At 43.5% G+C, this 27,198-nt stretch overlaps 1 protein-coding gene across 3 annotated transcripts in view; it reads right to left on the bottom strand.

The window, feature by feature from the left end:
• LOC137508264 (excitatory amino acid transporter 1-like) overlaps positions 1-27,198 on the bottom strand; it is a 263,434-nt gene that overhangs the window by 26,552 nt on the left and 209,684 nt on the right. The window contains exons 10-11 of one of the 3 annotated variants that reach the window (XR_011020480.1): positions 21,321-21,455; positions 10,635-11,197 (exon numbers count right to left, since the gene is read on the bottom strand). Coding sequence is in view for 2 of the 3 variants with exons in the window: in XM_068233741.1 (XP_068089842.1) it covers positions 10,999-11,197; positions 21,321-21,455 (334 nt within the window). In the remaining variant the exon portion in view is untranslated. Of the gene's footprint in view, positions 1-9,839; positions 11,198-21,320; positions 21,456-27,198 lie in introns of those variants that run through there. The other 2 variants (XM_068233741.1, XM_068233742.1) reach the window with 2 other exon arrangements.

Raw genomic sequence — 27,198 nt, 5'->3', positions numbered from 1 at the left:
TGGGATTGCTGGACCCTCTGATGACGGCTGCTGCGACATTGGATGACGGCGGACAGACGAAGGAGGCTAGGATCGCGGCGGCAGGATCCGGTAAGTAGGTTATGGGCCGAAAATACCGTACCTTTGGAATATAAGACGCACCCACTTTTTCCCCCCAGTTTTGGGGAAGAAAAAGTGCGTCTTATATTCCGAAAAATACGGTAATATGAAAAACACTTTTTTTTTTTTTACACATCCCAGAATGTCTGTAAGAACATTCATAACCAAAACATCTTACTTCTCATAATATTGGATTGTTTATGGTTGTTCAAGCTGAGTAGAGGACATACTGTATGATAATATCCTTCCTAAATTTGTCTGAAGCGCTTGCTTACAGACTCCAGCATTTAAATGTATTTCCAAGTTATAAATTATATTATATGCAATTATACAGTTTAATAATAATGTCTTTCTCTCAGGAACTATTGATTATAAATAATCAGTGATAACAGCATTTGGCATTTCTCACTAATATATACAGTATAATCTGGTTATAAGAAACTCTGGTATAGTAGTGAACATTCGGGTATAGTAAACTACCTCTCCAGGTCCTGGCCAATCTCCACTTTGTCTATGGGATGGCCTGGTATGGTAAGCTCTGATATAATAACATTTCTGTTATAGTAAACATGTTTTTTGGCCCCTATGTGATGCCGACTCTGGCTATAGTAAACAGTGGGTGGTGCATGTGTCATATGTCAGTGTGAAACCCATGGTCTGCTGTTTTCTTCAGGCTAGTTGCAAGCCCCAGTTGATGCCTGATAATATTTGTAAAACAAGAAGAATGGCGCTGGATATACAGTACTGTACAAATAAGCCGACTGGGGAAAATGAGGAATAATGTGACCGTAAACAAAAGAGAATGACAGGGGCCGAACAATTAGGCAGGCCACACATGGGCCTGTGGCAATCTCCACAAATTAAGTGTGAGGTAAAATGTAGTTAGGCCTGTCAAGGGATTTCCCAACACCCAGTTCACTTTCCCTCTCTGAGGTGAGCTGGATGTTGATTGGCTGAGAGAGCTCTGCAATGCAGGGAAGCCTTTGGAGGGCTCTGATTGGTCAGCAGGGCAGGTAGATAGAAGTGAACAGGTGTTGCTATGCCCTGAGGAAGATTAGGCCGACCAATCAGAGAGGAATCTAGTGTATATAAAGGAGGTCCGTGCCCTATGTAGCTGCCTGTCACCCCTGTGGCATAGGTGAGCTCGGAGCTGTAGTACTAGAGCTTGTAATACAGCGCTTACCTTTCCACTATGAAGGTGTTGCGGCAGTTGCCTTAAAGAGCCGAACAGCCTGGCGGAGAGGAGATCCTGGTGTGGTGTCTTCAGCTGGCGGAAGAAGAGAGGATGCGGCGGAATGAAGAGGAGTCCGGTAGCAGTGCTGGAGGTTCCGGGCGTCAGGAGAAGAGGAAGAGGTCGGCCCCGCACTCCTATTCGCCGGATGAGGCCATCGGCAGTTCCCAGCAGCGGAGGTCGCAGCGCGGAGAGAATCGGGGCAGAAGCGCCACTCCATCGGCGTCCCGCAAGGCCTCCGGCAAGTACAAGTCCGCCAAGAAAAAAGGATCTGGCGGCAGAAGTTCGTCTGCGATGGCTGATTTCAATTCGGCCAATGAGGAAGTTTTGGAGGCGGTGTCATTGGCGGAGCTGGCTGCGCCGACCAATCCTTTCCCGGCTGGTTCACAACCCAGCGTATCAGCGGAGGAGGCGTGGCCGGCGGCTTCCTTCATGCCGCCGACCAATCCGGCGCTGTCCCTTCACCCGACCAGCTACAGGAGTAAGGAGGCGGGGCTTCCGTCCGGATTCCGTGCGCCGACCATTCGGTTCGCGGAGCTTCAGGAGGCGGTCAATCTGGGCCAAGCTTTCTGGCACTCTGCGGGCGACGACCAACCAGGTGGTCGCCCCTCTCCCTTATGTTTTACTTTCCCACACAGCTTCTTCCGCCCGGTCCGGGCTTCAGGATCTCGTCGGAGGCTCTTCTTCTCCAGCGGTGGCCACAGGATCTGGGGCGGGCGGATTTCCGGAGTTTCGCCGCCCCATAGCTAGCGGAGACCCAGCGCAGCCGGCGCTTTCTGGAGGTAGCGGTGAGCCTGGCGGTGGGGACGGGTGCAGGCCCACAGCAGCGGCAGCCCTCGGCCCTGTATCTGGGCCATTCCAAGCCTCTCAAGCTTCCGCTTTTGCTGCTGCTGCTGGTGGCGCTGCATCGTCCCATGCCGGTGTTCCTACTGAAAACACAGTCCTTGGGCAGCCTCCTGCCCCTTCACATCACATCCCTCTGATCGGTGAGTATATGAATATATCACCGTTGGTTCAAATTTTGTGTCAGGTGTTGCAGCAAGCTGGGGTGTAGCAGACAAGCATATCTTATGCTGGCACAGTATGGGGAAGTAATAGGGCAGATACAGGTAGTGTGAATGTAGCCCCCTCTCCTGCTGCGCATGCAGTTATGGCTTCAGCTAGTCCCTCAGCTTCTGCTGTTAACCCTTGCATTCCAGTTAATAGGCCTGGGGTGGCAGAATGTAGTTACAAGGAAAATAAGTCATGTGATATTTCGCCATTAGGTTTCCATCTCTCTTCCACGATAAAAGAAAAAATATGGAAGGGAGAATATGTTGAATTATTGTCCTTACTTCCTGCCGCAAAAGATTCTGTTAAAAAAGAAAAAGATGAGAAAGAGGATGATCGGAAGAAGACTGTGCCTAGATCATTTAACAATTCGCTGCAGGCCTTTTGCTTGTATGCCAGTGTGGTGGGTGAGAAGCATCCGGAACAATGTCCACACATGTTTAGGTATCTTGACTCCATATTAGAAGCGTATAGATCTTTTGGAGGCCTAGCATGGTATCAGTATGACAAAGCTTTTCGTCAGCGGCTGTCGGTATACCCAAACATGAAGTGGAGTTCAAAAGATGTGGATTGTGGTTGGAATTGATGATGCCATAGAAAGTTGCTAGTTTTAAACAGCCCAATCACAATTCCAGTGCAGGTTATAGGAAGGGAGTTTGCTACGCATACAACGATGCTCAATTTAAATGGCCCGGAACCTGCAAATACCAGCACGAGTGCGGGTTTTGTGGTGGATCACATCCAATCGTCAGATGCTTTAAAAAGGCAAACGCTGGCAATCCTAGCTCAAAAGAGCTTTTTCTCAAAGGCAGACACACCAGTGATGCTGGGAAACATGTTGCCTTGGCTTCACCTGTACCCAAACAGACAGAAAGCTCAATTAATAATTGATGGTTTTAAGCTTGGATTTCGTTTGCCAGTTTTTAAAGGTACTGGTTGCACCTGGGTCAATAATTTAAAGTCAGTTTATCCCTTAGAGGACACCGTTCGAGAAAAAATTGACAAGGAATTACATGAGGGCAGAGTGTCGGGTCCTTTTACTTATCCACCTTTTGACAATTTTAGGCTTTCTCCACTAGGGATTGTTCCCAAGAAGGAACCAGGAAGATATAGGTTAATCCACCACCTTTCTTTTCCAGCAGGCCGGTCTTTAAATGATGATATCCCAGATGACTTGGCGTCGGTATCTTACGCATCTTTTGAGGATGCTTTGAAAATTCTTAGACAGCTTGGGCAAGGTGCTTTGTTAGCAAAAGCTGACATAAAATCAGCATTCAGGTTTCTACCAATTCACCCCAATTCATTTAATTCATTAGGTTTTCAGTTTAATGGTTATTATTATTTTGATAGATGCCTGCCTATGGGTTGTACTTGTAATTATTTTGAGAGCTTTTCTTCATTTTTAGAGTGGGTGGTTTCCTTTTTATCAAATCAATCATCTTTGATTCATTATTTAGATTATTTTTTTATTTATGGGCCCATTAGGTTCTGATGTTTGTAAGCAGCTTTTAGTAGTTTTTTCTGTAGTATGTGAACATTTCGGGGTCCCCTTAGCGGGTGAAAAAACTGTAGGCCCTTGCTCAAGCTTGGAATTTCTTGGCACTGAAATTGATACGATTCAAATGGAGTTTGGTTTACCAAATACCAAAATAGAAAAAAATTGAGCGTATGATATTTTTATTTTTGCGGCGCAAAAAAGTCTTGCTGAAAGATATGCAATCACTGTTGGGTAACCTCGCGTTTGCGACCAGGATTATGCCTATGGACAGAATTTTTTCTCGCAGGTTATTTTCTTCCATGTCAGGTTTAAAGTCGCCGTATTCACATATCTGAGTGACAGAAAGTTTGAAGGCCGACCTGCTGGTGTGGGCTGAATTTATGAGTTCATACAACGGTAGGTCAGTATGGCAGGATGATTTTGTAGCTGATACGGAACTTAAATTTTACACTGATGCATCTGGCAGTGTGGGCTGCGGCGCTTATTGGTCAGGTAGGTGGTTTTCTGCAAGGTGGCCCGCAACAGCCTGAAATAGTAAAGAACATTGTCTTACTTGAATTGTTCCCTGTGGTGGCGGCAGTATTCATTTGGGGACGGAGCTTTGAAGGTAAACGCATAATTGTTCACTCTGACAACAAAGGTACAGTATACGCATTAAACTGTCTGTCTTTAAAATCACCTTTAGTGGTTAAACTGCTAAGAATTTTGGTTTTATACGCATTAAAATTTAATTTATGGATTAAAGCACAACATGTCCCGGGTTTAAAAAATGACATTGCTGACTCTCTGTCCCGGTTACAGATGCAGATATTTTGTCTTCTGGCCCCACATGCACAACCAGTGGGGGAAGAGATTCCGGAATTTATGTGGAACCTGATTTGGAGTTAGTTAGTGCTGGGATACAACAATCGGTGTCAAAAACAACTTGGCAGGCATATTCCAGCTCATGGAGGGAGTGGAAAATTAGGTTTTAATGCATGGACTGCCGCTGAGAATTTAGTTCTGAAGTTCATTGTAAGTAAGGTTAAGAAAGGTTACTCGCATTCTCATATCTCGAAGCAATTGGCCGGCATTTCTTTCTTTTTTAAATTGCGTAATCTCCCTCATTGTAAATCCTATTTTTCGGTCCAGCAATTCCTCAAGGGTTATAGAAGACAAGCTCATGTACCGGATGATAGAAGCCCAATCACCCTTGACATCTTGTCAGCACTATGGGAATCAGCAGCGTATGTTTGTGAGTCTCAATTTGAAGTGTGTCTTTTTCGTTGTGCATTTTCACTTATGTTTTTTGCAGCTTTACGTATTTCCGAACTTATGTCACAGAGTAAATCAAACGCGACGGGCTTGAGATATGAGAATGTTAGTAGATCTGGTAATAGACTAAGTATCCGGTTGACAAAAACTGATCAGGAGGGTAAGGGCACTCTGGTGGATTTACAGGCTTGGCCTAATAATAAACTTTGTCCCATCAGTAATTTGGATCATTATTTGGCAGCCAGAGGTGAGGGTAAAGGTGCACTGTTAAAACATCTCAAGGGTTCCCCGCTTACTTGTTTTCAGTTTAATACTAAGCCATCTAAAAATTTCTGCACACTCGTTCCGAATAGGTGCAGCCACGGAGGCTGCTAAATTGGGTCTGGAAGAAGGAGTGATTAAAAAAATGGGTCGTTGGAGTTTGTCAGCATATAAACTGTATGTGCGTGTTTGATTATTTTTCTTGTTTTGCAGGTAAAAAAACTGTGATGTGGATCCTTGGCCATGCCTTTATTTTTTGAGCGCACAAAAGGGCGTGCAATCGCCCCTACTCATCAAACTTGAATATGGACATAAGCAAATTCGCCATTTATTGGTATGGTTGTAGGGGAATGTTGTGGCCCCAGTTGAAGGCTGAGTTATTCAGATTTCTTAAGTTCTTCCCAATTCCAGACGTTTTAATTGTGCATGTTGGGGGCAATGACATTGGGAAAATGAAGTCTTTGGAGTTGTTCTTCAACATCAGAGATGATCGCAGTAATTTTCAGGCGTTCTCTAGTCACACAAAGATAATTTTTTCTGAAATTGTGCCCAGATTGTTATGGTTGGCGCCTTCTGGCTTAATCCACTGCGAGAAGATTCGGAAGAAGCTGCACCATCAGTTGTCCAAATGTTTGCCGAGGTTAGGAATGTTTTCATACAGACACACTGATCTAGAAGGTGGCCTTCCTGGTCTGTACAGACAGGATGGGGTGCATCTTAGTGAGATAGGATTAGACATTTTTAATCTGGGTCTTCAGAGCTGCATTGAAATTGTCGTGGGGTAGGTGCCAGGCTAGGAGCCTGGCGGGTGGGGTCGTATTGTTATTAAAGAGCATATCTGAACTGTGGTAGTTAGATATGATTAGATGGTGTTTATGCAATGTTTTATTAAAGTTGGTTTATCGACCTCAAGTTGTTTATTTCACTTATTTTATCATATTTGATTTACCAAATAAAATTGGCCACGGCCTTAAAATGCCAGCTCTGGAGTCTTATTTGTTTGTCATTTATGTTAGGTTAAGTTAAATTGGGTTGGGAGGGGTATTGTCTACAGGTCCATGCAGCGCTGCCATTTTCATTTTCCAATCGCTGATAAAAGTGTTGTCTCAGTCCTCCCAAAGGATTGTACGAACTCCCGGGTATCTCTTCTCTTATTAGCGATGACTCTCCTGGTAGTGTGTGGAGCAAAGTACAGGCTACTTTCACTTTCAGTGCAAGTCCAGCCCGTAGAGGTATCGAAGCCACTCGCATTACAGATGTGAATGGCTTATCATGATTGGCTGCATTTTGAAGAGAGGCTTTATTATTGGCTCAGAAGGTTTTGCCAGACACATGCTGCCAGTCCCGCCCATGTGGGTATCTGAGCCACTCACAAGAAGCGAGTGGTTGCCTCTATTCAGTGATGGCTGCAATTTATACTGAGCCAAGGATACTGTACCAGTGATTTGTCCAGGCTGGCTATGCAGCTTTAAGGTATACTTAACTTTGTAGTCCATGTGTTTGTACTATAATGGGAGGACAAAGTTGGTCCTTTGCAGCAGAAAATGTACCAGGGCATGCTGGGCCATTTCTAGGACAATTCTATAGTAAACCAGTGTTCCTGCTCCCTTGCAGTTTATTGTAACAAGATTATACTGTATTAAACCCATTTCAGTCTTCACACAATACGCTTATCTCTAACCCTGGCATTTCAGCGAGCAGTCCGAATGTCTGATATAAACAAAATGCTCCAGCTTCTGTAATTAAAACAATGAAAGTTTCACTGTCTGAAATTATAACCTTACCTATACTGGAAAGACTCAGAACAATATTTTAAAGATGTACCCAAACTTTAGTTTTACACTGAAATTTTGCAAAGCACACCCAGACTTATAATGAACTAAAATATATACATATGGCAGCTTTTTCTGCATGAATAAACCACAAGAATTCTGACACAGTAGTGTCTGACTCACACCAGAAACAAGCAGCGAATGTCAGATTTGACAAAAATGTCAGAAACACCTGATCTGCTGCATGTTTGTTCAGGGTCTGTGGCTAAAAGTATTAGTCAGAGGATCAGCAGGACTGCCATGCAACTGGTGTTGCTTAAAAGGAAATAAATACAGTAGCCTGCATATAGCTCACACTTCAGTTGTCCTTTGAAGGCACTCTTTCTCCAGCACAGGAGCTGAAAACTGAATGCAAAGGAGACATCAGTTCCACATATACATGTTAGCAGGGACATTGCATGCAGACTGTCCCATGCCCGCTCTCTTGAGCGTTACTTCATATATTTTTAGGGGAACTAATGTCTCCTTTGCATTCAGCTTTTTAGCTCCAGTGTATTTGTACTGAAGATGAAATTAGCTCAGTATGTGCCTTTTAAATTTGCTGGGAGCTCTTTTTTTGCAACCAAATATAAGTCAGAAGTCAGGTGCACAGAATGCAGAATTTATTTTAGAAGGACCCTTTTTAGAAGTGATTGGAAAGAAAGAAAAAACATTTACCATTACATTTATAATGATAGCCATACAAATGTTAGTGTGTTAAATGATTGATATCTACTTGATATTGATAGTTTATCAACTTTGATATGTTGCCCCACTTGATCCTAGATCAGATGGCAGCAGATTTAGTACTGCTTGCACAGCTACAGCAGCCACAAACATTATACTGTTTTATGCAATACAAAGATAATGCAGTGTCATTCCTGCCCCCCACCCTCGTCCCTGCACTACACCTACATAGATCTCCTGAAAAACAGACTTCCAAGGTTAATTTAGGACTGACAAAATGATTGAATGTTGAGTAGGGGGACCACTATTTTTAGTAGGTTTTCATTACATTTGATGCTTTTGAAATATTGGGCGCAATTCTGGTAGCGTTTAGTAGATAAATACCTCATGGAATTTGATTTACCTCATGAGGAAAATCAACTTTTGAATTCTGGTAGCTTAAGTATTAAGCTTAAATTTTACCTCATGTAATCTCATGAGGTAATTTATGTGGAAATTTTCGACTAAAAATGTGTGGTATTTAGAAGTGAAATACCTCACACTTGAATTCTGAAGTGAAATAAGGTGCGTGTTTGCATGTCTTTTACCTCACATAATTAGACCTACCTCTACCACACGGTAAACGCAGTTCTGTGACTAAGACTTTAGCTAAAACAGATATTAAGTATCCCCAATATAGCTAAGACAGGTATAAGTGTCTCCAGTGGCGTAGCTAAGAAGCCGTGGGCCCCGGTGCAAGTTTTGCATCGTGGCGCCCCCCCAAGCATGCTATACATAACAATTGATACGTTTCACCAAAACCAATAACGGACAACCACAGTGTCAGAGGTGCAAGAAGGGATGGGAAACAGTGTATTAATGATCACTACTATTTAGAGCATCTATAGAAGTGAATATTATCAGCACAGGACCAATAAAGAACTAATACTGTGGTTGAGGGTGGGCCCCACAGGAACCCTCTAGCCCAAGGGCCCCGATGCGGTCGCAACCTGTGCACTCCCTATTGTTATGCCACTGAGTGTCCCCAGCATTGCTAAGACAGGTATTAAGTGTCCGCAGCATTGCTAAAACAGGTATTACGTGTCCCCAGCAGTGGCGTACCTAGGGCGTTTGACACTGGGTGCTGGGTATTAAATGACCCCCCAAAAAAAGAAAAGGAGTGAGTGTGGCATGCTGAGCATGCCACGGCCGGTAATGCCAGGTATAGGTGCCCCTCGTATAGGTAATGTGGAATAGTTGCCCCCAGTATAGGTAGCCTAGAATAGTCGACTCCTAGTATAGGCAGCGTTGTATGGTTGCCCCCAGTATAGGTAGCCTGGAATAGTTGCCCCCATTATAGGTAGCCTGGAATAGTTGCTCCCATTATAGGTAGCCTGGTGTAGGTGCTTCCAGTCTATACTATATAGTATAAAATAATAATAATATACTAAATATATAGCCAGTATATAATCAGATCTCCCTTGTATATAGCCAATGTATATATTCAGATCCCCCCCTGTATATAGGCAGTATACTGTATATATATATATAGCCAGTCCCCCCAGTATATATAGTCAGTCAGATTCCCCCCATTTATATAGTTAGTATATATCGCCAGATCCCCCCAGTATATAGCTAGTGTATATATAGTCAGATTCCCCCCCCCCCCATGTATATAGCGGGTATATAGGCAAAAGAACTGAAAACATTTTGAACTCCCCCATACACTCCTTTCTGATATCTCTGCCACCATGCTGTGAGATGTGCATCGTTAGTACTACTCACCATTGAGGCTCTCTCCAGCATTGATCGCGCACCCTCCTCCTCCGTACAGCTCCGGACTACTGATCACTGCATCGGGGAAGTGGCTTGATGACATCATCAAGCCGCTTCCACCGGTGCGGTGATCAGTAGTCCGGAGCTGTACGGAGGAGGAGGGTGCGCGAACAACACTGGAGAGAGCCTCAATGGTGAGTAGTACTAACGATGCACATCTCACAGCGTGGCGGGGGGATCAAGTGGCCGTGGCGGGGGTAAAGGGGGATCCGGCAGAGAGATCGGGAGGGAGTGTACGGGTGACTTCAGAATACTTTTAGTTATTTTAACAAGATAGAGGCTGGGGGTCCGGTGGGAGTGTAGGGAAAATACCTCACTGATCTCCGCCCATTTTACCGCTGTGTCTGTATTTTAACGGCCATCATCCGCAGGTGGGAAAATGTACAAGAATTAGGCAAAGAAAAAAAAATAACGAATGAGGTATTTTCCCGACTACTATTTATTTTATCGCAAACCCCTATCAGAATTGAGCCCATTATGTCTATTAGAAATATCTACTAGTGTATCATTTCCTGGGCTAAAATCTCATAATTGTAGAGTTTCTTTTCCTCTGTATACACTGGTTAAATTATGTTACAAAAAGGATCTTAGAGCTTACATAGTATGACTTGAAGTATGGTAACATTCTCTTGCCATTTAAGAAGGGCCTTATGGAATAAATCACTATGTAGTCACGAAATAGTTTATTTATAAAGAACAGCTATTTGTCTTACCAAATTAAGTAATTCCCATGAAAATATAAATAATATGGAATGCTAAGAGTATCAGATTTCCACTGGCAGAGTTATAAGAATTATCAATGAATGATGATCTGATAAACCTTAAAAAAAATTATGCTAAATCTCAAGAGTGGGGAGAATGGTATTAGAATGAAGATCTGTCACCCAAGGGAAAAAAAAATCACTTTAACAATGTTCTTTTAACTTACTATAAGGAGTCAGGAGCAATAAAATCCTCAAGTTCAATAAATTATGGTTTTCAAAAGCATTTGACTTCTCAGTGAGTCTTCTAGAATTAATTTTCCACATTTTCAAAACCTTCCATCCTTTAGATTTTATCCATAGTTTTAGAATGTTGAAACATTTGGAAGATACTGAGAAGACATTACGTATATATCTTCATGGTTCTCTACATCCTGATGCCCAGCACTTGTGTTATTAAAGTGATGTTCCTTGTGCTGTTTTCAGGACATTAACAAAGAATTCCTCCGGAAGTGCCCACTTAGGCAAGACATGGAGTACGGGTTATAGGTCACACAAAGGGTTGCTTTGACGAGGTGGAGGGCAGGAGACTCACATACATGTTTCACCACTAGGGTGTTTCTGAATGTCATTCTCTGTGCAGATTAATTGATATGGCTTTTCAGTCTCCTCTAGAACAGAGTTTCCCAGGTCAGCATCACGTATCCTTAGCTCATGTCTAGAAAGGTGTTCAACAATTCCAGCTCCTAAGGAATCTCCAAGGACATTGGTGGTCGTTCGCAGACGATCTCTGGAAGACATTGTAAAGAGGAATATTATATCAGAATAAACAGTGACAAAGGACCTGATGCACATAATTGTGGTAATACTGCAGTGCACACACAGCACACAGCAATTTTACCCTTTCTCCCAACAGCAATTACCACGAGTCAAGCTATTAGCGCAACCCGCGGTACTCTAATAGCATGACTGTTAGTATGGTAATGCGCATTACTATTAGTAACACGAGTTAACATTGTGTGCACGGCAGTATTACCGCATGTATGTGCATCAGGTGCAGCCAAACTTATGCACAATGGCAGCCAAAAAGATTAAATGCACAGATGAAAGTATTTGTAAGCTGTTTTACGTACAGTACAATTAGTGATTTTAATACATTTTCTGTATTTGTATAGTCTTAACACCGCTGTAAGGCCAGGTGGTGGGTGGTATGCAAAGCTGCAGTTAATTGTGTTGGTTTCCTATTCTCCACGTTATACACTGTAGAAAAAATTAACATCACAACCTTTACGCCCTTCCCCCCCCCCCCCTTTGTGCTCCCCATGCAGAGATTGTTGTTTAGTTGTTGGTTAAAAGGAATGCAATAATAGGGTATGGGAACGTCAGGAAGAAAATATATTGGCATCATTAGTGGGGGTTTTTATCATCATTTCTAAGTGGTCAAATAACATCTCAGCTAGCATCTGAGGCACAGTATATACCCCCTAAAATCACATTAAAGCACCATACATAACTAGGCAGAGAGCTCCCTTAATTCCCCAAACATAATTAGTCTGACTCACCCCAAAATAAACATAATTACACAAAGTCCCCCACCCCCCATTTAAATACCCCAAATTATTCAGTGTGCCCCCATCCCAAAATGTTATTAGGCATAGCCCCCCAAATCCCCAAACGTAATTAGACAGAGCACCCACAATTCCCAAAAGTAAGTAGACAGTCTATGAAGCAGTTACAGTGGACACAGAATTGGGACCACCAGCTATAAAGCCAATGTGATGTGGGGCTCTGGTACTATTATATAGCCAAGCACTGGATATCAATCTCGTTCTGCACATTGTAATGTACAGTATATTAATCTATGTTTTTATGTGCTTCCATTGATTATAAGAGAAAATAAAAAAAAGCACAATGCAAATGTGGGAACACTACAATGGGCTCCTGAGGGAGAAGGCATGCTTTTTCAAAAAATGCATACAGTGGAAACAAGCCCTAAAACCAAGTGAAACTGATATTCAGGAATCATTGTAAATGATCATTAAAATGTCAAGAATATGATAGATTTCCAAATATAATAAAAGGAATAATAGATTCATGCTGAAGGAAACCTTTTATGAAAATAATTTTAAATTAACCATTTACAAAATATATATTAGTTTATTTGATCTTCGAGATCTATCAAATACCTAAAAAAAAATGTTTTCAATTCTTTTGGTTTGGACATCACTGCATCCCTTCAAATTGGTGAGTGCAGTTTATTTCTGTCGTTCAGCACACCAGCTGGATCCCTCTGATTCCCTAACAAACTTCAACCCTCCCGACGGTACAAGTCACTCGGCCCACATTGGCTCCTTTGTCACTTGGATAAATCACAATGTCCCTATTGAACTTCAGTTTAGCAATGCAATTCTTTTCCCCTCTAAAAGATTGTTGTTACACATGGGTGACCAATTGAATTCCTGTAGTTCACAACAGACTTATTTTGAAAATAAGCTATTTACAGGACCATATGTGTACTACTCTATTTTATGAGAATACGTACTTATCTTCTACTCCTACTACTCTGGCAATTTCCCTTCTGTATAACCACATGAATGGACACTTTCCTGTCCAGAAAACTAAATTAACCACTTCAGGACTCAGCCTTTACCCCCCCCACCCTCCTTAAGGGCCAGCACTGATTTCTAAGATCTGTGCTGGGTGGACTCTACAGCCCCCAGCACAGATCAAATACCAGGCAGAGCGACCAGATCGCCCCCCTTTTTTCCCCACTAGGGGGATGATGTGCTGGGGGGGTCTGATCGCTCCTGCATGCGTGTGGCTGGCGGGGGGGGGGCACCTCAAAGCCCCCTCCACCACAGGATTCCCCCTCTTCTCCCTCCCTGCCCCGGAGATCGGAGGCTGCACAGGAACGGATCTGTCCTGTGCAGCCTCTAACAGGCTCCTGCCTGTCATGTGACAGCGATCCCCGGCCACTGATTAGCCGGGGATCGCTGATCTAGTACAACGCTGCTACTGTTAGCAGCGTTGTACAAATGTAAACAAAGCGGATTATTTCCGCTTGTGTTTACATTTAGCCTGCGAGCCGCGATCGGCGGCCCGCAGGCTATTCACGGAGCCCCCCGCCGTGAATTGACAGGAAGCAGCTGCTCGCGCGAGCGGTTGTTTCCTGATTAATTAGCCTGCAGCCGGCAATGCAGATCTGCGTCGCTGGTCCTGCAACTGCCACTTTGCCGACGCGCGCTATGAGTGCGCGGTCGGCAAGTGGTTAATGATCAGGGCCGGGATTACCATTAATCAAAGTAGGCACGTGCCTGCAGGTTTGTGAGAGGTGAGCGGCTCAGTGGCTGCCCAAAGTGCATCCTTCCCTTTCTCCCGACCTCCCTCCATTCATACCAGCGGCAGCGGCTGAGGAGACCCGGATCCAGAGGAGCGGCAGGCTGTCATGGTTACTATTAGCGGTGGCATCCTCCAGTCCTTCTGCAGCAGCAAGCGGCTCCATGACGTCACTCAGCAGCATCCCTGCATCCTCTCCATGGTTGTGGCGCCTGACTCTGCGTGTGACCATGGAGAGGATGCAGGGGGTGCTGCTGAGTGACGTCAATGCTGGTGAGCATCCTTTGAAATGTGCCTTTCTCTGCAACAGAAGGACTGGAGGATGCTGCAGCTGGTATGAATAATAGTAACCATGACAGCCTGCCATCACCGCCGCTCTGGGTGTCCTCTGCCGCTGGAATGAATGGAGGGAGGTTCTCCTCCGCCATCAGAGTCCTTTTTCTGCCACCCAAGTCGCCCTTAGCTGCTCGGGATATTTTGGAGAAGAAGGACTTGAACTTTCTCCAGCATGAATCCACCCGGAGCTGGCCACTCCCAAACTCGGGGAAGCCGCTGAGTTGAGCTGAACTCTTGCACAGGACAGAAGGAAAACATAGAGAAATGCACCCTGTATGTATTTTAGAGAGTTTAGCCTGTCTAATTCCCTCTCATCTCTGACTAATCACAAGTTGTAGTATGATCGCTCCCCTGTGTCACCTTACTGCCATGGCAGATAAGCTCATTTGAAAGCACAGGAAGTTAACAATATGTCTGCTTCCATTAAAGAAGCAGGAAGTAGAAACACTGCAGATTTATTGCAGGATTTGTATCAGCTGTAACAAATAAATCTTTTTCTTTAAAGGTTATTATGCTGTTGCTTATTTTTTTTATTATTATTTTATAGTATAGCACCGACATCTTCCACAGCGCTTTACAGAGTATGTTGTCTTGTCACTTAACTGTCCCTCATGTCCGCTCTAGCCCTTTGCTGACTGCCCTCTCTCTACCTGCTCTACCCTTCAACCGACCAACTTACCTAGCCCAACTCACTGTTCTCTATACCGACCTGCTCCGCTCTCCCACCTATCTAGCCCCACTGACTGCTCTCTGTGCTCTCTATACCTACCTACTGCATGCTTCTACCTACCCACCCCCACTGACTGCTCTCTGTGCTCTCTATACCTACCTACTGCATGCTTCTACCTACCCACCCCCACTGACTGCTCTCTGTGCTCTCCATACCTACCTGCTTACGCTCTCCCACCTACCTACCCACCCACCCCCACTAACGCCTCTCTCTTCTCTCTATACCTACCTGCTGCATTCTCTGACCTACCTACTCCCACTGACTCCTCTCTGTGCTCTCTATACCTACCTACTGAACTCTCACACCTACCTACCCTCACTGACTACTCTCTATGATCTTTATACCTACCTGCTGTGCTCTTCCACCCACCTACTGCAATTGACTATAAAGAATATCAGCCTAAATTTGTTAACTTCCATAAGTCATTTGTAATATCTGCTTGTTGTTGGTGTTCACTAATTGTCTTTGGTAATATCTGTATTACCTTGTGTGGTTTTATTAAACAAGAAAAAAAATGGGTGAGGTATTAGGGGGTGTGGCCTGTTACAGGGCGGAGCTTAGGGCACCAGAGCTTATGTGCCTATAGGCTCCTGAGCTGCAAATCCGTCCCTGTCTATGATTACCTGGGAATTGGATTTGAATCTTGACATTGATATAGAAGATTGGATCAAATGGGTACAAATGTATTGAAAGGTACTAAAACAACAATGGTTAGAAGAAACCCTGTGTGGTTGCATAAGATCTTTCAGGCTGTCTCCCCGCTTTGTTTTCGGGGATGTAGGGATGATGGAACTATATTGCATATTTTCTGTGTTCAACAGTACAGGTGCTATGGGAGAAATTTAAGTGTGTGGGGGGTATGCATAATTTAATCAATACATCACCAGAACTATCTGCTCAACATGTACTTCTATGGGCTGTGAATCCTGCTATTCCTAAAAATGGCAGAGGGTGTATAATATGCTTATTGGTTTGATATTATGGGCAATTGGGCAGCCTTGCAGCGCTGGGTTCCCGGTTCGAATCCCAGCCAGATCAACATCTGCAAGGAGTTTGTATGTTCTCCCCGTGTCTGTGCGGGTTTCCTCCGGGCACTCCGGTTTTTTCCCACATCCCAAAAACATACAGATACGTTACTTGGCTTGCCCCCAAATTGGCCCTAGAGAAAAAAATATACATGCACTATACAACACATACATAGACAAATGACTATGGTAGGGACTAGATTGTGAGCTCCTCCGAGGGACAGTTAGTGACAAGACTATATATACTATGTACTATGTAAGATGTCAGCGCTATATAAATACGAAATAATAATAATAATAATTGCAAGAAACTGGAGACAGAGGGAGGTCCCCGTTGAGCAAGTACTGTTCAGGGTGGAAGAAAAAAACTGATGAATTATGTGTTTTATACTATGAATAATAATTTACCAATTTATCATGTTCTCTGGGATGATTGGTCGGTGGCAAAAAATGTTCCCAAATTCTTGATTTTGATATTATGTGGGGCCTAATATTGTGGAGTCTTGTCTCTTGGAATACATCCTACTATTAGTAGTAGAGTATGACTCTTTCACTTAAAATATGTGGAGTTGGCAGGAGAGAGGTTGCATCCTATATTGAGTTTTGTAGGTTTTGAATCTGCCTATAGGTTGGTTATTTTTTTGGAGTTCATGTTAAAGTTTGCAAATGTGAAAATATCTTTTGACATATTGTTTGGAATATATTTATGCTGCTGTGTTATGGATGGAGTCAATGATATGCATTTGTGATACTTGGGATTGCATATTGAATACTCTATTCAACTTTTTCAATTTTTGCACTAAACCTTTAGTAAATGAAAATAGGCTATTTATTTGAAGAGATACTGAGAGAATGCATAGCAATATGGTTCTTAAATGAGATTCACAAGGCGCTCTTGAATTATATAGGATTGATTCTAGCTGGACCACCCCCAAGACCCTCTAAATAGATAAGTGCTTTCTGCTCCCTAAAATTAAACTCAGAAATATCATTCTATTGTATACTTCTGCTAGTATCCTTTTTTTTCTGGTCGAATCATAGGGGTGTATGCAATAAACTGAGTTTTATTTTCATAAAGTCTTACCGCATGATGAGTAGAGCAGAATACAATGCATTAGGCCCGTTACACACCAAAAGCGTGCAGGAGAACGTCTCCTGCACGCGTTGCGGCGTGTCGTCGGGAAACTCCGGTGCGATGCTGAGTAGCGTAAAACTTTTATGCAAGCAATTCTGGTTACGCAGTTTGTTAAATATCATTGTCTCTAGACAATCAAATCAAATCAAATATCTTGTCTCTATAGTGCAATAGACTGAGTTGTGTGGTTTATGTTTTTTTTTGTTTTTTTTAAGTAACAAGGATAATTCCTTAATAGTTTCAAATTAGTCACCTTTACTTGGAGGTGAAAAGAAGAGACTTCTCCAAAAGGGACAAATTATCATAAGCCAGTTGGACTTGGGTTAAGTTAATGATTGTCTGACCCATAGTCGTACAACCTTCAGCAACTACTAATGCTTGCTTTGGAGCGTTTTCCTTGTTTCTTGTGTACTCTCCTTATACCTGTCTCTGCTCTTAGGCAGGATTTCTTGTGTACTGTGGCTGTATGGTCTACTAACTTCTCCTGTCCTGTGTCCCCTCCTATGTTTTCATTGCCTCCTGCTCCTATTACCGTATATACTCGCATACAAGCCGAATTTTTGACCCCCAAAAAGGGGGTCAAAAGTTGGGGGGTCGGCTTGTATGCGAGTCTTCCCTGGTGGTCTAGTGGTGGGTGGTGGGTGGTCCGCACCCCGCTTTCCCCCCCCCCTCCCCGCTCCCCCCGCGGCCACCGCTGCTATTACCTGCTTAGGCAGCGGCCGCTTCCTAATCCGCGTTCCCCTTCTGAAACTTTCTCAGAGTGTATCACAGCAGCGCGCCCGGCGCTGCTGCTGTGACGATGCAGGGGGCAGGAAAGAGCGGTTCCCTTGGTAACGGCGATACAGATCGCCGCTATAGGGAGCCGCGCTCGTTCCTGCCTCCTGCATCGTCACAGCAGCAGCGCCGGGCGTGCTGCTGTGATACACTTTGAGAAAGTTTCAGAAGGGGAACGCGGATTAGGAAGCGGCCGCTGCCTAAGCAGGTAATAGCAGCGGCGGCCGCGGGGGGAGTGGGGAGCTGGGGGGGAGCACTACCTACCTATGCTGGGCACTATACTGGCTAAACTGGGCACTATACTGGCTAAACTGGGCACTATACTAGCTAAACTGGGCACTATACTAGCTAAACTGGGCACTATACTGGCTAAACTGGGCACTATACTAGCTAAACTGGGCACTATACTGGCTAAACTGGGCACTTTACTAGCCATACTGGGGCACTATACTAGCTAAACTGGGCACTATACTAGCTAAACTGGGCACTATACTGGCTAAACTGGGCACTATACTGGCTAAACTGGGCACTTTACTAGCCATACTGGGGCACTATACTAACTAAACTGGGCACTATACTAGCTAAACTGGGCACTATACTGGCTAAACTGGGCACTATACTAGCTAAACTGGGCACTATACTGGCTAAACTGGGCACTATACTGGCTAAACTGGGCACTATACTGGCTAAACTGGGCACTTTACTAGCCATACTGGGGCACTATACTAGCTAAACTGAGGCACTACCTACCCATACTGGGCACTATACTGGCTATACTGGGCACTATACTGGCTATACTGGGCACTATACTGGCTATACTGGGCACTTTACTAGCTATACTGGGCACTATACTAGCTATACTGGACACTACCTACCTATACTGGGCACTATACTAGCTATACTGGGACACACTGGGGGGCTGCACCAATCCAGCATTTCCTACCCCCGGCTTATATGGGGGTCAATCATTTTTCCCTGTTTTTCCAGGGAAAAGTTGGGGGGTCGGCTTATATGCGGGTCGGCTTATATGCAAGTATATACGGTATGTCTGCACCGATGTGGCTGTCCCTGTCCTAGTTTAAAAAAAGTCTTGTGAGTGGTCAGTGTCAAGACCCGACTGCACAGGTGATTAATCTTTGCCCTATCTCCTGGAGCCATAGCAATCTATGCCATGCACTGATGAAGACCAATAAGTCCGCAACAGGCTGTACTTTATGTATGTTGGATTGGTCTGGCTCTTTAAAATTTATTAGCTTCAAGCTCATAATACACCCGTGGTTCTGGATGTGCAGCCTTGCTTTCAGGGGCATAAAGAGAGGATTTGCATATTAGAGAATGTTGCATCCTGGGAAAACACAGTTTCTCTCTTAACCTCCCCGGCGTTCTATTGAGATCGCCAGGGAGGCTGCGGGAGGGGTTTTTTTTAATAAAAAAAAAACTATTTCATGCAGCCAACTGAAAGTTGGCTGCATGAAAGCCCACTAGAGGGCGCTCCGGAGGCGTTCTTCCGATCGCCTCCGGCGCCCAGAATAAACAAGGAAGGCCGCAATGAGCGGCCTTCCTTGTTTTGCTTAGATCGTCGCCATAGCGACGAGCGGAGTGACGTCATGGACGTCAGCCGACGTCCTGACGTCAGCCGCCTCCGATCCAGCCCTTAGCGCTGGCCGGAACTTTTTGTTCCGGCTGCGCAGGGCTCAGGCGGCTGGGGGGACCCTCTTTCGCCGCTGCTCGCGGCGAATCGCCGCAGAGCGGCGGCGATTAGGCAGCACACGCGGCTGGCAAAGTGCCGGCTGCGTGTGCTGCACTTTATTTGAAGAAAATCGGCCCAGCAGGGCCTGAGCGGCAGCCTCCGGCGGTGATGGACGAGCTGAGCTCGTCCATACCGCTCAGGAGGTTAATTAAATTATCGCAAATACCTACCTCGAGATTAAAAATAAAATTATATATATATATTAATATTAGAAAGCAATGCTAGATGTAAATTTGCCTTCTTAAAACAGAAGTTTGGATGGTCAATGAGATGCAAATCATTTCAAGTCGATGCAGAATTAGGCAAATTTTGTATGCAAATATATGCAGCTTGAAAATGCATCAATCAAATCCTGCTGGGATAAAAATTTCAAGCTGCATAAATTTGCATACATAATTTGCATAATTATGCATCAACTCAAAATGATTTGCATCTCAATGGCCATCCCTATGTCCGTTTTAGAAGGCAAAATTACATTCAACATTGCTTTGTAATATAGTTTTTTTTCTTTTTTAAATCTCTTTTAGCCCTTTAATTTTCCTAGTGGTTCTGGATCACAATGCACCGTCTGGGTGTTCCTCAGATATTTGAAATTGAACAATAAAACCTACAGGTCACAGAAAAAGACAACAGTGAATGGGCAACACCTGATTTTCCTATATATCTATACGCACATTTTAATTGTTAAGCACATTTGTGACACAGGTTTACTTTAACCACTTTACCCCCGCGCGTACGGATTTCTCCGCCCCTTTTTCCATCCTTTCACCCCCAAGGACGGAGAAATCCGTACTCTGCGCACTCCCGCCGCTGTCCGCGCTCCCGCTCGTAAACACGCCGCCCGCCGCTAGTAAACACGCCGCCGCCCGCTCGCCACAGAGATCAACGAACAGGAAAATCCATTCCCGTTCGTTGATCTCAGCCCCGCAATGATCTGCTGCCGCTCGGCTGAGCAGCGCGATCATTGTGAAAAAATAACAAAGTCCCAGCCTCTTTCTACTTCCTGCAAGCGTCCGGAAGGAGGCTTGCAGGTCGCATGAAACAAATTTGTAATGTTGCCATCTTGTGGCCAAATAGTAAAACTACACCCTAACCATTTTTTACACACAAATAAACTTGTTTTACACAAAAAATTAACTCCTTACCTCCCACACTCCCCAATTTTTTTTTTTGTAATTAAAAAATAAATAAAAAATTTACAATTTAAAAAAAATACATAAATAGTTACCTTAGGGACTGAACTTTTTAAATATTTATGTCAAGAGGGTATAACACTGTTACTTTATAAACTATGGGCTTGTAATTAGGGATGGACGCAAAACTGAAAAAAATGCACCTTTATTTCCAACTAAAATATTGGCGGCAAACATTGTGATAGGGACATAATTTAAATGGTTTTATAACCGGGATAAATAGGCATATACATTTAATGGGTTTTAATTACAGTAGCATGCATTATTTAAAAACTATAAAGGCCGAAAACTGAAAAATATTTTTTTTTTTCCCACATTTTTTCCTATTTTCCCATTAAAACACATTTAGAATAAAATTATTCTTGGCATAATGTCCCACCTAAAGAAAGCCTAATTGGTGGCGAAAAAAACAAGATATAGTTCATTTCATTGCGATAAGTAATGATAAAATTATAGACGAATGAATGGAAGGAGCGCTGAAAGGTGAAAATTGCTCTGGTGGTCAGGGGGTAAAACCCCTCAGTTGGGAAGTGGTTAAGTAATGCCATAGAGAGTTTTAACCCTGCTGTCTGATGAGTTCTGGTACGGTATAAGTAAATAACATATCATGTCACCCCACTGCTTAGAGACTCACAGGAACCAGTCCACAGCGATAATGAGCGTTATATCCTCTGTGGGAAGTCCCACCGATGTCAGAACTATAACCATGGTAACCAGGCCAGCCTGAGGGATGCCTGCTGCTCCTATGCTTGCAGCAGTAGCTGTGATGCTGTGAGGAGAAACATGAGAGAACATCAGATTGTTATACAGAAAATACGCGATTAACCTAGGTATTGTAAGAACAAAACGTTTTAGACTGAACGCAGCTGCAATTGAACTGCCTAGCCAGAGGGACAGTCTTGCATTTTGCCTAATCTAACATTAGAAGTTGGTGAATCGGTGGTTCAGCAGCCACAGGCAGTGCAATGATAGGTTGATTTACAAGTAGGAACAGTGCTTGTGCGGTTTGCTTAGTGATGACTCAGCACTAGAGATGTCGCGAACCTCCGATTTTAGGTTCGCGAACCTCCGCGAAAGGTTCGGTTCGCGAAAAAGTTCGCGAACCGCAATAGACTTCAATGGGGAGGTGAACTTTGAAAATTTTAAAAAATTCTACCGGCTGGAAAAATGATAGAAAACATGTTGCAAGAGCTCTAATACCTGGAGGCACACCTGATTGAGTGAAATACACATCACTGCTGGAGGACCCACCCTCCCTCCCTCCTCCAAGCAAGGTCCTTATACCATTTGACTCAGTAGTCTGCCTACACTTATTAGTTATGGGACAGCTGCTACACACTCTGCTAGGGAGATTTTAATTAGCCTCTTGTGGGTCTCCTCCCTCCTACCCTCCTACCGGAGGGAGGAGGGTCTCATCTGCCAGGGAATTATCCTATTTCAAAAACCAGTATACATCATACCATGGCTGGGAATCGAACCCAGATCTCACTGTGTGGTGGGCAAGCACACTAACCACGGTACCACTACAGTAGTAACTGAAGCTGGCCTAAAATTTACCATTTATGCTCAATGTAATAGAAACATTAGGTTGCTTAAAGGGAACCCTAACTGAGAGTGATATGGATGTTTCCTGTAAACAATACCAGTTGCCTGGCAGTCCAGCTGATCTTTGTGACTGCAATAGTGGCTGAATCACACCCTGAAGCAAGCATGCAGCTAATCCAGTCTGACTTCAGTCAGAGCACCTGATCTGCATGCTTGTTCAGGGGCTGTGGCTAAAAGTATTAGAGACACAGGATCAGCAGGCAATTCAGGCAACTGGTGGTATTTTAAAAGGAAAAATCCATATCCTTCTCCGTTTAGGTTCCCTTTAAGGATTTGTAGCATAAAAGCCAACTCACATTGGCTGGGATTTGAACCTGGGTCTCACTGTGTGGTGGGCAAGCACACTAGCCACTGTACCACTACAGTAGTAACTGAAGCTGGCCTAAAATTTACCATTTATGCTCAATACAAGAGAAAAAGTAGACAAGACAAATAACATTTATATCACACTTTTCTCCTGACGGACTCAAAGCACCAGAGCTGCAGCCACTAGGGCATGCTCTACAGGCAGTAGCAGTGTTAGGAAGACTTGCCTAAAGTCTCCTACTGAATAGGTGCTGGCTTACTGAACAGACAGAGCTGAGATTCGAAATTTTAGGCCAGCTTCAGTTACTACTGTTGTGGTACAGTGGTTAGTGTGCTTGCCCACCACACAGTGAGACCCAGGTTCAAATCCCAGCCAATGTGAGTTGGCTTTTATGCTACAAATCCTTAAAGGGAACCTAAACGGAGAAGGATATGGATTTTTCCTTTTAAAATACCACCAGTTGCCTGAATTGCCTGCTGATCCTGTGTCTCTAATACTTTTAGCCACAGCCCCTGAACAAGCATGCAGATCAGGTGCTCTGACTGAAGTCAGACTGGATTAGCTGCATGCTTGTTTCAGGGTGTGATTCAGCCACTATTGCAGTCACAAAGATCAGCTGGACTGCCAGGCAACTGGTATTGTTTACAGGAAACATCCATATCACTCTCAGTTAAGGTTCCCTTTAAGCAACCTAATGTTTCTATTGCATTGAGCATAAATGGTAAATTTTAGGCCAGCTTCAGTTACTACTGTAGTGGTACAGTGGTTAGTGTGCTTGCCCACCACACAGTGAGGCCCAGGTTCAAATCCCAGCCAATGTGAGTTGGCTTTTATGCTACAAATCCTTAAAGGGAACCTAAACGGAGAAGATATGGATTTTTCCTTTTAAAATAATACCAGTTGCCTGAATTGCCTGCTGATCCTGTGTCTCTAATACTTTTAGCCACAGCCCCTGACCAAGCATGCAGATCAGGTGCTCTGACTGAAGTCAGATTGGATTATCTGCATGCTTGTTTCAGGGTGTGATTCAGCCACTATTGCAGTCACAAAGATCAGCTGGACTGCCAGGCAACTGGTATTGTTTACAGGAAACATCCATATCACTCTCAGTTAAGGTTCCCTTTAAGCAACCTAATGTTTCTATTGCATTGAGCATAAATGGTAAATGTTAGGCCAGCTTTAGTTACTACTGTAGCGGTACCGTGGTTAGTGTGCTTGCCCACCACACAGTGAGATCTGGGTTCGATTACCAGCCATGGTATTATGTATACTGGTTTTTGAAATAGGATAATTCCCTGGAAGATGAGACCCTCCTCCCTCCAGTAGGAGGGAGGAGAAAATAGGTAGAAGGGTAGAAGGGAGGAGGGAGGTGGGAGGTGGGAGGAGGGAGGTGGGAAGTGGGAGGTGGGAGGAGGGAGGTGGGAGGTGGGAGGAGGGAGGAGGGAGGTGGGAGGAGACCCACAAGAGGCTAATTAAAATCTCCCTAGCAGAGTGTGTAGCAGCTGTCCCATAACTAATTAGTGTAGGCAGACAACTGAGTCAAATGGTATAAGGACCTTGCTTGGAGGAGGGAGGGTGGGCGGGCTTACAGCAGTGAGACCAGTGTGTTTGGCAATAATGTGTCTGCTGACAGTGATATGGAGGGTCAAAGTTTTGCTCAATAGAGCATTATGGGGCGAATCGAACTTCCGCAAAAGTACGCCTGAAGCAGGCGAATGCGAACCCCCAAAGTTCGCCTGGAACCGTTCGCAGGCGAACCGTTCACGACATCTCTACTCAGCACCGTGAATGAGCTCCTTTGTCTTAGCCATGACTGTCCACAAACCAACTGCAGAGAGCTGCTGTTTTTCACCTGTTGAGTTGATTAAAACAGCTGTTCCTAATTAATCAGGGTACTTCGGATGCTTTAGAACAGCTTGGACTATTTGGAATGGTATAGAACTTTGGATTTTCCCACAGACTTACTGTTTTGTGAAGGGTATCATTCATTTTGGACTGGGCACTTTTTGCCCAAATGTAAATAAAAGCTGAGAAATGTTTTTTTTCTTCAATAATGCCTCTTGTACATAGTCTTATTGCCTTTTGGGAGACTTCTATGTAATTTCCCGTCAAAAAATGACTTGCTGGTTGCATAAATGTAAGTTTAAGTCAAAATTTGCCAGGGGTATGGATAATTATGGCACTGTAGGACAGCTATTTGCAGTACCAGCAATTTGCCATCAAGAAATCAGTAAAATAGGTATTTGTGAGACTAATCTTTCCCCTACAGAACTTTCCAGCACTTTTCTTAATAAAACGGAATATAACCCTGCATTTCAACTTTGCTCTAAAACATTATTTACAGCATATTATATGCAAAAAGCATTTTTTTTTTTTTTTTACTAGACCAGCTTTAAAGTCCCTGGAGATTTTTGCAGACGCATCCGAACTTGAGTTAGATACTTTTTGTTTACACAAATGTATCTAAGTGTTTATTGTGACTCATCTCTCTCACTGAGAAGGAGTTGGAGGACAGTCAAAGAGTGTGTAACATTTCTAAATATATACATATAACTAAATAGAATGTAACTATCTGAACGTCTGCACGGAACTTAAAACCTCTGTGTTTAACCCTTCCAATGCTGGTCTAGTAAAAAAAAAAATGCTTTTTGCATATAATATGCTGTAAATAATGTTTTAGAGCAAAGTTGAAATGCAGGGTTATATTCCGCTTTAAGGCCTCTTTCACAGTGCGACGTTAAACTCGCACGTTAGAAAATGTTTCAACGCAGACTAACGCACAGCAATAGGAAGTCTATGCGACATTCACAGTGCACACATTGAATTTGTGTGTAACGTGTAGCAATATTATAAAGTGCTGCATGCTGTGCGTTATTAGTTGCAGTGGACTGTATATGCTCAGTAATGATTTGGAGACATACTTTTCATTGCCTGTATTTAGAACTGTATGTATTAGTAACGCTGCGGTGCAAATTTTTGGGCGCGTTGCATTGTAAGTTTGCGGTGCAACTTTAACGTCGCATCAAAACGCAACATCCCACTGTGAAAGTGGCATGCAACTCTCAAAACTTAGCATTTCACATATTATCTACTTCAACAGTCAGAGGTTTTAATATCATACCTCCCAACTTTTTGAGATGAGAAAGAGGGAAACTTAAGCCATGCCCCTGATCATGCCCCCATCACACCCCGTCACGCATACCATAAAGATTTCATAAGATAAATATGTTGTTTTATAATTCAAACCACACTGGTCCTTTCTGTCCTGGTTCATTTTCCTTCATATTAACAATTTAACCACTTGACCTCCAAGGGTTTTTAAAAATAATGAAAATGTATTTCAATTTTCTATGGGAAGGTGTATAATAGGGTATTTGGATGTGGTTTTACTTTTTGGCCACAAGATGGAGATACGGAGTTAGTGTGTTCTAGAAATAGAAACAGAACCAAGTGTTTATTATTTGTTTATATTTGTGTACACACAGGGGCGTAGATACTCTAGATGGGAGTAAAGTTTAGAGTCATTTAAACATTTTTAGTAGAGAATTATATATATTTAAATAGAAAGAGGGACAAAGTCCTGAAAGAGGGACAAATGAGGAGGAAAGAGGGACAGAGGGACAGGGCTCCTAAAGAGGGACTGTCCCTCCAAAACAGGGACAGCTATGTTTAATATGACCAATCAGCAAATGATTATTGTTATTTGGATACAGAACAGATTTAATTCACTTATGTATAGACAAATGTAATTGGTTGAAAGGCTGTCATAACTTTAAGATTGCGACCATGCAGTAAGTTATTTTCAACTTTTCACATAACGATATGCCTGTATTGACGTCGTAGCCAGTCACATAAGAATATCCTTAATTATAAATAGTCTATCCAAGTAAGGATGTGGAGTGGAGGAAGGCTATAACGTTTGTACATTTGTTGTTGTGTTCTTATTGGAGAAACTCCTTCACTTCCTGTTGCACCAGTGATATAAGGGGAAGTAAAAGAAACCCAAAAAAACCCCACACTCTCCAATGGTGACACAAACAACAGTGCGAAAAGACAGGGAGCACACTTGTCTGTTTTCATGGACATTTTCTGCACAGGAAAACCGAGGAAGCCTATGTTAATCAATGGGCTACTTCACACTTGAGGCCTGGAACCCACTAGGAGCGCTTTTCTGAACGCTTTGTGATTCGAAAAGCTCTTGCTAAAGTAATGTTAAGGGTGTGATCCCACTCGAGCCATGTGATTTCATAAAAATCCCCCATAGCATTGCATTAGCAAGAACTTTTTCAAATCACTAGTGCTTAGAAAAGGCTGCTAGTAGGTTTCAGCCCTTAATGTGTTTTTGCGTGCAGAAAAAAAAACTGACAGCAGTGCAACACTGTGTGTGATTTCTCTATCAATTATATTACCCTTTGTAAAAAAAAAAAAGGTATGAGCACAGCCCTGTGCCCTGCTGTGTGAATGCTTCACTTTCTCCTTCATTACCAATGTCGGCTGTCCTCACTATTATCTGTATCCAAACTACTCCTGATCAATCCCCTTGTCTGGAAAAACATTTTGCCCTGACATCCATTTTAACCACTTGCCGACCGCACGCTTA

This window comes from Hyperolius riggenbachi, chromosome 1, assembly GCF_040937935.1.
Source record: "Hyperolius riggenbachi isolate aHypRig1 chromosome 1, aHypRig1.pri, whole genome shotgun sequence".
In the NCBI taxonomy this organism is placed as follows: domain Eukaryota; kingdom Metazoa; phylum Chordata; class Amphibia; order Anura; family Hyperoliidae; genus Hyperolius; species Hyperolius riggenbachi.
The sequence above is the reverse complement of the archived record's forward strand: the minus strand, read 5'-3'. Positions and strand labels throughout refer to the sequence as shown.